Consider the following 15,575-nt stretch of genomic DNA (forward strand, 5'->3'; position numbering starts at 1 on the left):
AGATTATTGACAAAGACAACTCTCGGAATTAATTTGAAGCTTGAAAGGGCAGACATTGGGTCTATTGAACTGATACGATATAATTTAAAGCAGATTTGCAATCATCGCTGTTGTATATAAATATATGTTGGGAAATCTTGAACAACTTATTTCTTATACATGTCTGCACTTTTTTAAAAGAACGGAAGAATACTGTCTAGCTGAGCTATGTGTGAATAAAAGACTTTCTTCTTAATATGCGATATTATGTTAATAATCTGCATAAAATGTGACCGAATTCATTTGACTGTCTAATGGTATACCTGTGAAATGGTAATTCTTGATTGGCAATAACAATATACATAATTATGTTGACACTTTCAATTAATATTTATAAAAGTTTTCCTCAAAAGTGTTTGATATAATTTGAGTAAGTTTAAATTATGCTAGCTGTTTAGTTACGTCATAGAATTCAATATACGTAACTAATACACAGAAGTTTTAAAATGAATTCTACTCCGCTTCCACCAACTTATTTCTTGTTAAACCGTAATTGAGAAATATATTACATTCCAAAACATTTTTTTAAGTGTTCCATGGACATAAAAATAATTTAAAGTACGTGTTTCATTTATACACATGTCATTGATTTTCCACATGGTGCGTCATTGTTAAGCCGTTAAAAAATTAGATTATAATTATTGTAAATCAGAAATTATGACGGACCTCGGTACAAAATGTGCGGTTCAAGGTTCGTTTATTTATTCAATAATCTGATGTTAATTGCACTCTTGAAAATCATACAATGTCATTCATGTTAAAAAAAAATCTTTTGATAACTAAGATCTCATAAGGCCAAGCAGAAATATGTAATGTTGAATTGAAATGCTTTATTTGAAACCTAGCTTCCGCCCGTGGCTTCGCCCGCGTAAAATTCGGTTATATCGCGTTTCCAAGAGAATTCTTCAAAAGTCCGGGATAAAAACTATCTCAACTTTCTCAAGGTCAACTATATCTCTGTACCAAATTTCATTAAAATCAGTTCAGTGGTTGAGACGTGAAAGCCATAGACAGAGTTACTTTCGCATTTATAATATTAGTAGGGATAGGGATAATCACGTGATTTGGTTATATTTTTATACATCTTGCGGTTCTAAACATAAAAATATCGGCTTCTTCTTTTTTTTTCAGGTAGTTGTGTGTATTTGGGGTCACGTCATCTCAAGAGTATGAATTTGACAATCCCAAAACAACTGAAATAAACTTTTTATACCTCTAATATGCCACTTTGGGATCAGGTTTTCACTGCCAGTTTTTATGTGTACTTAATTACAATGTCACCCGCCTGGACATGTACCAGTGCACACAAATTTTTGGTCATAAACACCCCTCTTGTATAATTTGGGTCATTCTAGCAGAACAGTAAAAAGCTTTTCATCTACTGAGTGGTTACTTTAACAGCAGTAATTATTTTGTACACGCAACTAGCCGTGGCTGAGAGGGGTACTTTGTTCCCGTCTAGTTCCAGTTTTCAGCACTGATGTAATTAAAATTAAACCTGAAACGGGAAAACTGAAAGCAAACTCTCGTGGTTAAACAGTTGAAAGAAAAAACTTTTAAAGTATTAACGCACCTCGTCAGGCTGATAATTCGCTTTTTAAAAGGTTGAAAACTGTAACGTTTGTCTATTTAATACATTGTAATTTAATAGACTGTCGTGTGTGTCGTCAATTATCAAAGCATAATCAACAATAACATAACATTATCTCTATTAATACACAAACTTCTTGAATTTATCGAAACCAAATTTCAGTTGCAGTTTTCGAAATTCAATTCAATTGTACCTACATATGTTTCTGCAGCTAGTTATCCTCAATACCCATAATTTTCCTAAAATTGACAACTTGGTATAGATAAGTGTTATGGAAAACGATAACTTAGGTATTAAGAGAAACATTGTTCACTTTCGCGTTAGAATATTGTTTCAATAAAAAGCTCGTAGTTCTACTGTTGCAGTTACAAACTCGCCGCTTAGCAACAATACAAAGTTACAAAGAGTATGGTCATACAAAGTAATTTACTGACAGCCTTTCGTTTCCCGGCTACATAGGAAATCAGTTTGTCCTGAAATTAACAACAAACAACTTTTATTGCTCAATTTCGGTATTCATACGTTTGTGGCCGAAAACAAAATAAAAACACGTCTCGCCGACATTGTATTCAACGATATCCTTAATATATTTTTCTCTAACGCTGATTAAAATCTGCACGGAATGCAAATTGCCGCCGAGAGTTATACAATCAAACCGCCGAGATAGAATTTCAGACGCTTGATGCACGGATGCATTATACGGAAAGTAACATAGATATTGATTACAAAAAATCGATCCAGTTGAAACACGGTCCGTACGTCCGAGCCAATGTAGGCTGTAGTGGATTTGGATATCCAACAAGGCGATGAGTGCAGGCGAGCGGTGGTCGCTAAGGCAGCGTATCGAATGCGCCCGCGCCGGCCGCAGACCTCGGCGAAAAGAAAGGACCGTATACTTGTTAAATAATGACGATAGTTGCATGTTACCGAGTGAAATGCTCGTAGGGATGGAGTATTCTGACGAGATGAGCACCTTAGTATTTAAGAGCGGGTCGGCATGGCGAATGTCATCAGTTAACACAAGCTCACAGCCACAGGAACATCTCCAAAAAGTGGATTTGTTCTAATCTGTTGCACCACACGTCTTCGGAGTAAGGTCTTAAACACTCGGAGCCGTCACGCCCAAGCACAATATGCGCGCATTTATGGTAAGCAGCTCGCGGGATATTTAATAATTAATTTAATAAACTGTTTGGCACATGCGATTGATAATAATATAATCGATTTTCATTTATTATATTAAGTACAGTGTTTTTGTGTGAAGTTTTATACAGAGCATAATCAGCGGTTCAGGAAGTTTGGAACTGAAGTGCAGTGTTCAGTGATTGGATATCGCAGTGTGCCAAATAGTGAAAATGAATACTTCAGTGACATTGAAGTAGTGATTTCAATACCAATTAGTGTTTGTGAATAAAGTTTCAGTATCAGCGGGACACAATTAAAAATATGAGGAGTTCGGTAAAACACTAAAAGAAAAATTCCAAGTTTACATGATAATATTTTCGAAGCCTTAATTAAATAAATAACTAGGCTATAAACAATTTAATTCCAAAATTAATTATTTCTCAAAATTTTAACGCTCTAAAAGAGACTAAAGTAAAATTTGCAATTAGGCCCTGTTTTTACATTCAGCAAAACGCATTTGTTACTCAAAAGGAATCGCTCTATCATTATTCACCGCGGGTGCGATCTCCTTTTCACTATGTCCATTTCCACATATCGTGACTCTTAACATGTGCGCAACAAACGTTACCGTACATCTGTATTCCGACTACCTTTCCTTCGTAGTGTGTTACGCATCAACTACCACCAAAATTCAACGGTTCCTCCCTGTTGTGTCATACAAATAACTTCTTTACGACCGCTGCATACAAACTGATCTTACGAAACACCCCGTTTGTACTGTAACTCATTAGACTCTTCAGTTTTTTTTTTACTACAAAAGTAATATAAATTAACAAAATTATTTTTTATTGGGCTAATCTTTGCTTTGCGAATTCAATAATGCTGAGCCTTTTGTACAGTACACTAGTCATTGAATATGAGCGTGATCATACCCTTCGTGGTAATCACTCACACCGTTTCGTCAATATTTTAATATGAACCGACTTAAGTAATTGACCGCTACTTTTGGGCTTTTCTAGTATGTAATATGCCCCTAATAAGCCTAAATTGGATGGGGATGAATCTTTTGTCCCGTTCCGTGCCATAAATGCAATCGACAATTGGATAGTAAATATTGTGTTTTTTGTTATAGGTACTCGCCTGCGTGGCGCTGGCCTATGGCCGCCCCGAGCCCCCAGTAGGCTACAGCTACTCTGCTCCCAGTAGGGGTATTTCCCTCGGAGGACACTCCGGAGGCATCTCTCTTGGCGGAGGTCATTCGGGCGGCGGCAGTCTCTCGTTCGGCGGCGGCCATTCCGGTGGCGGTCTCTCGTTCGGTGGTGGACATTCCTCTGGAGGACTTTCATTCGGAGGTGGAAGCATCGGAGGTGGAAGCATCGGCGGTGGAAGCATCGGAGGCGGAAGCATCGGTGGTGGAGCTATTGGAGGTGGATTCGGAGGAGATGACGGCGCATACGCTGGTGGATACTCTGGTGGAGCTCTTGTCCAGAAACACATCTACGTCCATGTGCCACCCCCAGAACCCGTAGAGCAGAGACAGCCCCGTATCCCTGAAGTTGCTCCTCCTCAGAAGCACTACAAGATCATCTTCATCAAGGCCCCGACTCCTCCCACCCCCACTGCTCCCATCATCCCTGTTCAGCCCCAGAACGAAGAGAAGACCCTTGTATACGTGCTTGTCAAGAAGCCCGAAGAGCAGCCCGACATCGTCATCCCCACTGCCGCACCCACTCAACCCTCAAAACCAGAAGTCTACTTCATCAAGTACCAGACCCAGAAGGAGGGCGGTATCGGTGGTGGTGATGCTGGCGGTATCGGCGGTGGTGCCATCGGCGGCGGTGCTATTGGCGGCGGTGCTATCGGAGGCGGTGCTCTCGGAGGCGGTGCTATCGGAGGCGGCATCGGCGGCGGTGACTTGGGCGGTATCTCTCTTGGCGGCGGTTCCGGCTCTGGCATCGGCTCTGGCATCGGCGGTGGTGCTGGCGGTCATGGTGGAATCGAAATCAGCGGTGACTTCGGTGCTAGCGGTGGTGACGACAGCGGATCTGACGGACACAGCGGAGCCACCAGCTCCCAGTACGGACCCCCCGGACACGTGGCGGGACCTCTCCACTAAACGAAGATTTCCTTGGGTGGTAGGATAATAAGTGGAGTTATTTATTGCTAAGCTAAAATCATGCCAGTCTTCAATGTTACAAAATATTTGCGGGTTGTTCCCGCATCAGGAATGTTGGAAACGATCCTGCCACCGCACACCGCAGCGCGCGGCCGAACGCCCTGTACATAGTCACCTGCACCGCGTTCGCCTGCGAGCTTCCCTACGACATAACACGACTCATCGACTCATCATCGCCACTCATCTACTTGTTATTAGTGCACAGTGTTAATGTTGTTCGAAAAGAGGCATTTTACTGCGACTGTTATGTTATGTATTATAATATAGCTTTTTTTATTTTTTATAATAAAACCAAATGTGATGCTTAATCTGTGTATTGGAACCTTACTGGGAGAAGGGTATTCAAAATGGACATAACATTGCGTCACTTCCGAAAGTGGTTGTGAAAGGTTGCCTCGTGAAAGAGGGCGTCAGCCAGTGGTGAGCCCCGGACCCGAACGAGTCCTTTCTCGAACTGGCTTCGATTAGTTTCAACATAAAATCGAAATTTGAACAATCAGACAGGTGTTACGCAACACAACGAGTTCGGGCCGGTGCAGCGGCGGCGCCGGCAGCGAGTGGCTCACGTGTGCTCGCCCCAACTCGCTCTCATTAATGACCGCCTTAATGGATAATACGTGTAATTACACTTTCATATAATTTAGTGGATGTCGGAGCAGTTACGTAAACTATATATTTTATGTTTCTTCACACCGCGGGCCATTCATATTTTTATGGATTCGAATATTCCAAGTCTGATTTCTTAAGCCATAAAGTTGACATGAAATATGATTTATTTCTTCAAAGATTTCATTTATGAGTTTGGATAATATTTATATGGTTTTGCTCTACTCAGTTCATTTTTATTCCATTACTTTATTTACTTATTAATCCGTTAATTAATTCGCTAGAACTTGTTACTATAATAGGACAAAATAAAGCTTCTGTTACTTGGAGATAGTGTAGCTCTCCAAAAGGGAAATAATTTTTCGAATCGGTTCATTCGTTTCGGATCTTTTTAGGGTACAAACATAGAAACGCAAAAATATTGCTCCTTTTTTATATTAGTACAGATCAACTCGGGTTGAACAAATAAATGATGCTACGGCAATTATTTAAAACTAGACAGATACCTACTTTATAAAGTTGTGCTTTGAACATGCTATTGAAAAATATAAAAAAGCAAACGTATACGAACATGAATATTTAACCCATTTCTTTCTAAATATACTTAGAAATGTAACTTAAAGTTTTTACAATACGTAGTAAACTGGCTTTCCTGTACAAACTACTTTAACTTAAGCATAACTTTAAATTAAATGATATACCACGAACGGTAAATAGACTATAAAGAAGTCAGATTGATTCGATAAACACGAATCTTTGCTAGATTGAAGATATTTTTACATCGTTCACTTTGCGAATAATAGTTGAAAGGTAAGGGCCTTGGTAGGTACCTCCAAAAAGAATAGAATAGTCGATATTTACGCGGGGTTCGCAATAAACTTCTGGCTACAGTTCCCTGGCCGGCAAGAAATGACATTTTGTATTGGCACCGTGCCCAAAAAGTTACGCCAGAGCATATCATTGGATGTGGTTTGCTAACTCGCTCAATACACATCGTGAAATATGGTGACTCCCTGGAATCGAAGCTCACGTTTATAAATCTAGACAAACATCTATCTACATCAGTTGGCAGTACCTACATTGAAATTTTTGAAAACAAACAAGCCTATTTCCACAAGAATACTAAGTAGACATAATAATCGTTTTCAATATTTCATCTTCTTATTTAGGAGGCTCCCTGTTACTTATCATAAAGAAGGAAATGGATGCAACATGATAGCTGAATGACCGTGACCTAAAAATGGATAATACTCCAAGTTAATGGATAGTACGAAGATTGTATATCGTACCAAAAAGTCCACGTCTCTTTCAGACTGTTCTTGTTACTCGGCCAAGAGGTGGCATTGATAAATGAAGCCTTTTCGAACTTAATCTTGAAGTTGTTCATGGAGCTGCAAAAACGTGTGTTCAACTCGACTTCTTAAAACGTAATAATGTTGATAAACCTTTGGAAAAGTTGTCGAGTATTTAAGAAGGAATGTTCTCTGACAATGCAAGCGAAAACTGACGTAGATGTTTCGGACCAGTAAAACGTAGTTGAGTTTCGTCCGGAACACACGTCCTACTCATTAGGTGCAGCCGCAACTGGCTGGTCACTTGTTAACTATTATTCAGGGGTCCATTTTGCAGCAACGATTGGCCACGGACCGCACTACTGCGGTTTGCTTTTGCACAATCCTCATAATTAAATCCTCAGGTCCCTTTGTTCTAATACGATCAAGATAAAAATGTAACTTGGGGTTCATTTTAAGTTTCACGCCAGCGTAGCACGTTTTCTAGCTTTATCATGCTTGCTTCGTTTTAGTGACGGTGCATGCCTCATATTATATTAAAGGCTGTCCATCTAAAGTGACAGTTAATCTAAATTTAGACTTTTATCTTGTCTACTTATGTATTTAGTAAAGTGGTTTACCTACAAGTTAAAAAAAGTATGTATGATAAACTGGTCACCAATTTAAATAGACATGTAATATAAATAATGTTATAATATTTAAATATAAATGAGTAGAAACAGAAAGATGAAAAGTAACAGAAAGGGGATACAACATTATTTTATGAACTATTTACCGCTGTTAAACATTGATTATGTTCTTTTAAGAATATCTGTGTTTATTAATTTAGTTTTGTCGTGTAAATTGATGGATGGCAAACCTTTTTATTTGTCTTATTAGTTTAAGGACTTTATTGATTGCATACTTTTTCAAACTGTCTTGGGCAGGTATAGGTACCATAATCATTTATTTCAATGAACGTTTTCGTCTTTTTGGTGCAAAGTTTTCCTCATCACTGTCAGACTGTTGGAAATAGATTTACCTCAATTTTTCTCGCTTGCTGACTCTGTTTTCAATACATTTGTAAACAAGAAATGCTTTGTAAAAAGGAATTCAGTATTATAAGTAAAGTTTGCTAGATGTTATTTTCCCACTCTGAGAGAAAACGATCGTATAGAAAATCCTCCTGAAAACAAATGTTCTAATTAGTGCCCTCCTTGGCCAATCGGTCTCTGTGTTTGACACAATAACCACTAGTAGAGGTTTGTGCATCCATTGCATGTTGTGCTGTACTGCAAGGCAGGACAGGGAAATTTGTGAGATAATTTCCGGAGTATACCTGATTATTTGGACTTGTAGCAGAGCCCTGCTCTCCCCTTTACCCAACTGGGTTTTGATGACATCATGCTTCCGACTTACCATCTGAAGTAACCCCATCAAGTTATAGAACAATCGGGTAATTTAGTTTTTAAATTGACCATAGAAAAACACTTAAAATTACTGAAACTGAACTTCAAGGAACAAGTAGCCAATAATAACTAAATGAATCATTAAGAGCTATTGTTAACAAAGACTTGAACAGTTTTCTTATGTTTCGCAAAAGCGCGCCTCTATCCGCGTCTCTAAGAGGCTGTGTATAAAAGGTTTTATTCTGAAAGCTACTTCACCTGTCGCGCTATTGTTTGTCCAGTTCCACCCGCGGACAATGCCTGCTTTGAGCTTTATACGTAAAATGTGCTAATAGGCATTCGTATCTCAGCTAAATCCTTTTCAAATACTTGGTCTATCTAGCAATTTCTGGCGACTGAAGCGCAAGTTAGTTATCACTTTCATTTCCGTGTTTGCCGTTTGTCGGTAAGTTAAAGTTAAGTTGTCCGTTAGCTGGGAAACAGTGACTCAAGTTTGCAATTCTTAACAACAGCAATAAATTCCTTGATACAATGCAGGTATTTGTATGTGAAGTAGATATTTTATCAATGTGAATGTGTCGAAATTAATTATATCCTGATTCTGTTAATAACAGCACACATTCTCGTACTAACCAATTTTTTTTTGCTGAAACCAGCAAGTATTGAATATGTAAGTTCTTTTTTTGTTACCCAAAAAAAGTATATGTCTATGTCGCGTTATTGTTTGTTTTGTTGTCGTAATCAAAAACTTTTTTCTGGAACTTTTATAAAGCTTGGACTGCCTCGACAATGTTTCGGAGTGTTACTTTTAGGGTAGATTGGCGAAAACATGCATATGTATAGTGTGCTTGCACAGGTGTGCACGGCCGAGCCAGTAGCCCGCACACCGCCTTTGTGAAATCACAGCCCGGGGAAGCCAAACACAATAAAATAAATAGAGCTGCTATATTTATGTCACGCGATGTTCAAAGTGCGGAAGTAACGAGTTAGTGCGTGTTGGTGTTGTTTTCTTTGCAATTCAATACATTTTGAGCGGAACATTATTTACATACATAAGAAGCCGTGCAACTTCACGTGACAATAATACAGATGTTTTGCGTGTCGTGAACACAAATCGTAGCTGGTAGTCGAAAGTGCCAATGGCTCTTGCCAAAAATTACTTATGTATGTATCTAATATGTTTGTTAAAAAAAAGCTATGAATTTGATAAGTAACTGAACTATTGGTGAGTTGTTGAGGATAAACGTTTTGACGACCTCGATGGCGTAATGGTCACCATGCCGGACTGCCGAAAATGAGGTCCCGGGTTCGATTCCCGGTTCAGTCGACATTTGTGTGATGAGCATGCTTGTTGGCCGTGGTCTGAGTGTTTCAATATGTATTTATTAATATGTGGCTATAAGTAGGTAGTTTATCACTTGTGTTGGCACCCATAACACAAGTTAGTAAATAACTTACCATGGGGCTAACCAACCGTGTGTAAAAATGGTGTCCCGAAATTTATTTATTATAAAAAATATTTATTTTTATTTACAATAGGTTTCACAAATCTAAATAATTTCCATGGCGACCTTCATCTCATTGTATGCAATCATTCATTTTTAGTCCATTGGTCTAGTTGTAACATAGCACCACTGCTGAGCACGAGGTCTCGGGTCGAGCCGAAATGGCTTTGTGGGTTGTAGGAATTTTCACAAAGTAGCACGCATGCATCGGACGGTTCAGTTCTTGATCCTTTCGGAAACTGATACTGGGCTATTACAATATATTTTTTTTTAAATTCAATACTTATAGTTCTTCAATATAGTTTCAGGCATATCTTGGGATTTAGAAAAGATTTCCTTCGTCTAATGTGGTTATAAAGATTGTTTGAATGCCGGTAGAATTAATTATGAAATATAATATTAATAAAAGTGACATGGGGATATCGACCAAACTTTGTGTTTAAGAGATCATGAAACAGTTCTTTTTATAATCGTGACTTAATAGTGTAGCAATCTTTAAAAGGCAGTTAATATTTTTAGGCTGCCCACGCCCTCGTCCGGTAATCAGTGACCAACCTCTTGTAGGCGACAATCGAAAACACTTTCTTCTACAAGAAGTAATAAAGCAACGCACCCGCTCTACAATAGACGGGCAAAAAATACTAGTCAGCACCTCCTATAAAAAATCGTCCCGATTATCTGTCCTACCGTGAGCAGCCTTCGTTCTACTAAACGACATACAAAAGTATAGGATTTCTATTTTCATAGACACTAAAATGTTAGTAAGGCTCAATTTTCAAAGTTATCAAAAGTCACAAAAACCAATTATCAGAACTGAAAACGTAAACGTCTTTTCTAATCGCAGCATAAACCTTGCTAAAACATGTCACATTACAAAATTTGCCATTCAAATTGGACACAATTTGTAACAAGCATTAAATATAACTGGGAATATTTCGACACGAAACTTCGAAAGAGGTTGTTTAAGTTGGTCTGTTGTTTTTCGTGAAACCGCAGTCACGAGAAACTTTGAAAAGTTATTATCCTAAAACAAATACTTAAATATTTTTTCCATTTCAAAGAATAAAGATTTTTTATGTTATTATCACTATATTATTATCATCCGCCTGTCAGTATCTGAAATTTAATTTACGCTCGGCGCGGCATATGCTCTTCCATATTTGTCTGGCTGACCACTCTTCCAGGTGATACCGCCTTTCACGCAATCCATCCATGGTTTTTACGGTCGTTATCTTAGGTTCCTTCGTCGACCGAAATATACCGAGTCGTGGTGGCCTAGTGGGTAAAGGACCAACCTCTCAAGTATGAGGGCGCGGGTTCGATCCCAGGTCAGGCAAGTACCAATGCAACTTTTCTAAGTTTGTATGTACTTTCTAAGTATATCTTAGACACCAATGACTGTGTTTCGGATGGCACGTTAAACTGTAGGTCCTGGCTGTCATTGAAAATCCTTGGCAGTCGTTACGGGTAGTCAGAAGCCAGTAAGTCTGACACCAGTCTAACCAAGGGGTATCGGGTTGCCCGGGTAACTGGGTTGAGGAGGTCAGATAGGCAGTCGCTTCTTGTAAAGCACTGGTACTCAGCTGAATCCGGTTAGACTGGAAGCCGACCCCAACATGATTGGGAAAAGGCTCGGAGGATAATATAATAATATCTTAGGTTCCTTCATATGCTTATAACATTCATCCTGAAACTTCTCCACAACATGCCCCCTTACTTATAAAAATCTCTAGTCACCTTCTTAGCAACATTTTACGTTAAGTAGTTATTAAATGTTAGTTAAGACATGCTTAAGCAACGTTTATAAGTAAGAATTTTCTTAAACAGCTCTTATGTATTACTTATTATTTAATTCAAGTTTATAAGTAAGGCTGGTGATCTTCTATTGAATAAAAAATTGCAGTAATATTAAGTATTCATAACATTTCTTGAAATAACTTATTTCACACCAAATAAAGTTGTTAATTTTATCGGGACCTTTCAATGACAATTACACATGGCGAAGTGACTGACTAGGCAGTAGTGACGTGGGAAGGGACTAATTCCGCCTACGCCAGTCTGTAGCTTGTCTATTCAGGCAGCATTTGGTCTGGTTCTTGAATGCAGCTCAGCAGTGACTGGAATTTAGTGTGACGCAGTGAAATCTATTCAAAAACTATCCATAGTCATAAGTCTATCTAGTTTCTCAGTATCAAAAGGAGTAAAATTAAAAGAAAGGTTTCCATAATTTTATTTGAGAATGACGCTTATAAACTATTACCCTTTTATAAAATTTTAGGGTCCTAAACATAAGTTGAACGACGAATAAAAATCATAACTGTAATGAAGCTAAATTCGATGAAAATCGACTCCCCTCGTTATTATTTGATGGTATCTATCTAGGATTTTGGAAGCAAACGGCAAACGCTCACAGATCCTATAACCCTACGAGAGAAAGCGAACAAGTGATCCAAAGAAGTCCAGAAAGTACAAGTTAAAATGATTCGTAACTCCAGGCATTTGATTTCAAATTTCATGGACTGTGATTTCATGGACATTTAGGAGCCGTAGATGCTTCGGGATCCAAGATTAAGATTACCTACCGAGGTAATGGCACGAATCAAATATTCTGGTTAGAAGGTATGTTATATTGATCTTCAAAGTCAAGACATCAATAACAATTATCACAAGTATAAAAACAAATTCTAAGTTCGTTGAGTTTTCGCTCAAAAAATATTTTTTTTCCAGTCGAATAGAATTTTATGCTTGTTACCATTACAATGAGATTGATTTACAATATGCTGGAAAACAAAACAGAAATAAGAACTCGTTATTTAACCACGAACAACTATTCTACTGTTTATGCAGTTTCTATGTATATCCTGTATCAGTTTGGGTGGTCACCAGGATTCAAAGTATTGGGTATACCAAACTTGTGCTTACAAAACTGCACGCAATTTAAGTCTCACAGATGTTTGTAGCTATTTCGTGGTCCTGCTTATACTACATTCAATACTCTTCTTTACTATAGTACTTAGTAATATAGCCTTATTCCCGCTAGGTTAAGGTCGGCTTATAGTCTAACCGGTTGCCTAGTAGACCAATGTTTACATGGAACGCCTGCCTGTTTGACCTCCTCAACCCATATAATATACCCGGGCAACTCGATATCCTTTGGTAAAATTGTTTGTAAGACTTTCTGGCTTCTGAGTTCTAAAGATACGTTAATGTCAACCGGCATCCATAGCTTAATGTGCTTTTCGAAACAAGGTCTTACTTATATCATACTAGCCGTTTTCCCGCGGTTTCACCCGCGTAACGTGGGAGCTGCTGCCCGCACCGGGATAAAATATAGCCTATGTTACTCGCAGATAATATAGGTTTCTAATGGTGAAAGGATATTTAAAATCGGTCCAGTAGTTTTTGAGTTTATCGCTTATAACCTATTACCCTATTATAAAATTTTAGGGTCCTAAACATAAGTTGAACGACGAATAAAATCATAATTGTAATGAAGCTAAATTCGATGAAAATCGACTCCACTCGTTATTATTTGATGGTATCTATCTAGGATTTTGGAAGCAAACGGCGAACGCTCACAGATCCTATAACCGTACGAGAGAAAGAGAACAAGCGCTCCAAAGAAGTCCAGAAAGTACAAGTTAAAATGATTCGTAACTCCAAGCATTTGATCCCAAATTTCGTGGACTGTGATTTCATGGACATTTAGGACCAGTAGATGCTTCGGGATACAAGATTAAGACCGCTATTACCTACTGAGGTAATGACACGAATCAAATATTCTGGTTAGAAGGTATGTTATATTGATCTTCAAAGTCAAGACATCAATAACAATTATCACAAGTATAAAAACAAATTCTAAGTTCGTTGAGTTTTCGCTCAAAAAATATTTTTTTTCCAGTCGAATAGAATTTTATGCTTGTTACCATTACAATGAGATTGATTTACAATATGCTGGAAGACAAAACAGAAATAAGAACATGTTATTTAACCACGGACAGCTATTGTACTATTTATGCAGTTTCTATATAAATCCTGTATCAGTTTGGGTGATCACCAGGAATCAAAGTGTTGGGTATACCAAACTTGTGCTTGCAAAACTGCACACAATTTAAGTCGCACAGATGTTTGTAGCTATTTCGTGGTCCTACTTATACCTACTACATTCAATACTCTCCTTTCCTATCATCATCATTATCATTATCTCAGCCATAGGACGAACACTATCTTATCCACTGCTGAACATAGGCCTCCCCCTTTGATCTCCACAGATACCTGTTGGAAGCGACCTGCTTTCCCATAGTAGTGATTAATCTGTATAGCCTTATTCCCGCTAGGTTAAGGTTGGCTTATAGTCTAACCGGTTGCCTAGTACTAATGTTTACATGGAACGCTTGCCTGTTTGACCTCCTCAACCCATACAATATACCCGGGCAACTCGATATCCTTTGGTAAAATTGTTTGTAAGACTTTCTGGCTTCTGAGTTCTAAAGATACGTTGATGTCAGCTGGCAACCACAGTTTAATGTGCTTTTCGAAACAAGGTGTATATCATATTGACGATCACCCATCCACAGACTGACTGAACTGCTGTTACGGACAAGGTCAAAGAAGAAAAGTTAAAAAGAAAAAAAAGAGTTGCGGGTGTCAATCGGTATGAACTGATTAATGCTCTAGGGAGAAAAATAATAAAACCACCAAACCACTACATTAAAATGAACAAAAAAGAAACCTAAATCATAATCAGAAGGATTAGTCACAAAAATAAAATAACAATAAAAAGTGGAGGTAAACTTAAATTAATTCGTATCGTGACTAAGTGTCAAGTGCCTCCTTTTCATGACGATTGCAGTGGAGCTGGTACCCATATTCTATTTTTTTATTCATCATGACGCTAAGTCTAACAAAAATCGATTATAATAAAATCATAATTCTATATCGGTGCAAAGGCCACGGTAGGTAATGGTCAGTAAACGGATTTCCGCAACCTACACTGGGTCTGCATTATGACGAGCTCGCGCCCACGTTACCCCCGTAATTACACATCTAATGACATTTTGCACTAAAACCAATCATCAACTTGATTGCATTGATCATCGCTTGAGAATAGCTGCAACTGTTTCTGTTTTGTTTCTACTTTCGTTGTTGAAATGACAAGTATGCAAGTATGACAAGATTATGCGTTGGTTATTTACAGCCAGTTTCTTCATCAACAGTAAAAACCAAAGTAATGTCATAAAGTAAAAGTAACGGTCAAATTCGTTTTTTCTATTAGTTTTGCTTTAGCCTTGAAAAAACGAATTTGACCATTACTTTTACTTTATGACATTACTTTTGATGAAGAAACTGGCTGTTAGCAACATTAAGGTTCAATAATTTACTAATTAGGTACATTTTAGTCTCTCATCCCTTTTATACAGCATTAGCATATTACTCTGAAAGTGGATATTCAATATGTTGTCCACTTTTAGTTAATGCAATATGCAATAAACGTATGTATATTATTTTGGTTGACCCTTTGTCGCAGTGTGGGGTGTCGAATCAATATCTATATATGTGGCCTGGCACCCCAGGGAGAAGATTGTTGCTGAACGAATAAGTATTTGAATTGTTACGTGAATACTTTTCTTATTAAACTTGTCAACACTGCTTCACTTGGAAGCCTTTGGTATATACTTACTTTTGCTACATATACATAGAATACCAACTGCCATCGATAGGGATAAACGGTCATTATGGATGTGTTAAAAATGCTAAAAAAAGCTAAATAATAAAGTTTGGAATAATATCTCAGCTTTATGGTTTATTGTACCAAGAGTGAGTTAAGAGATTTATCTGTTAAAATAATAAGAA

General features: G+C 38.0%; 2 protein-coding genes across 4 annotated transcripts in view; one reads left to right on the plus strand and one right to left on the minus strand.

Annotated features, from left to right (window-relative positions):
• LOC110379389 (frequenin-2) overlaps positions 1-15,575 on the minus strand; it is a 148,272-nt gene that overhangs the window by 50,107 nt on the left and 82,590 nt on the right. The window lies entirely within an intron of this gene.
• LOC110379387 (uncharacterized) lies at positions 2,621-5,239 on the plus strand. The gene is made up of 2 exons (XM_021339050.3): positions 2,621-2,778; positions 3,888-5,239. Exons 1-2 carry the CDS (start codon positions 2,764-2,766, stop codon positions 4,869-4,871), a joined length of 999 nt encoding a protein of 332 aa, XP_021194725.3. The 5' UTR covers positions 2,621-2,763; the 3' UTR covers positions 4,872-5,239.

The sequence above is a fragment of the Helicoverpa armigera genome, chromosome 1 (genome assembly GCF_030705265.1).
Source record: "Helicoverpa armigera isolate CAAS_96S chromosome 1, ASM3070526v1, whole genome shotgun sequence".
Classification (NCBI taxonomy): domain Eukaryota; kingdom Metazoa; phylum Arthropoda; class Insecta; order Lepidoptera; family Noctuidae; genus Helicoverpa; species Helicoverpa armigera.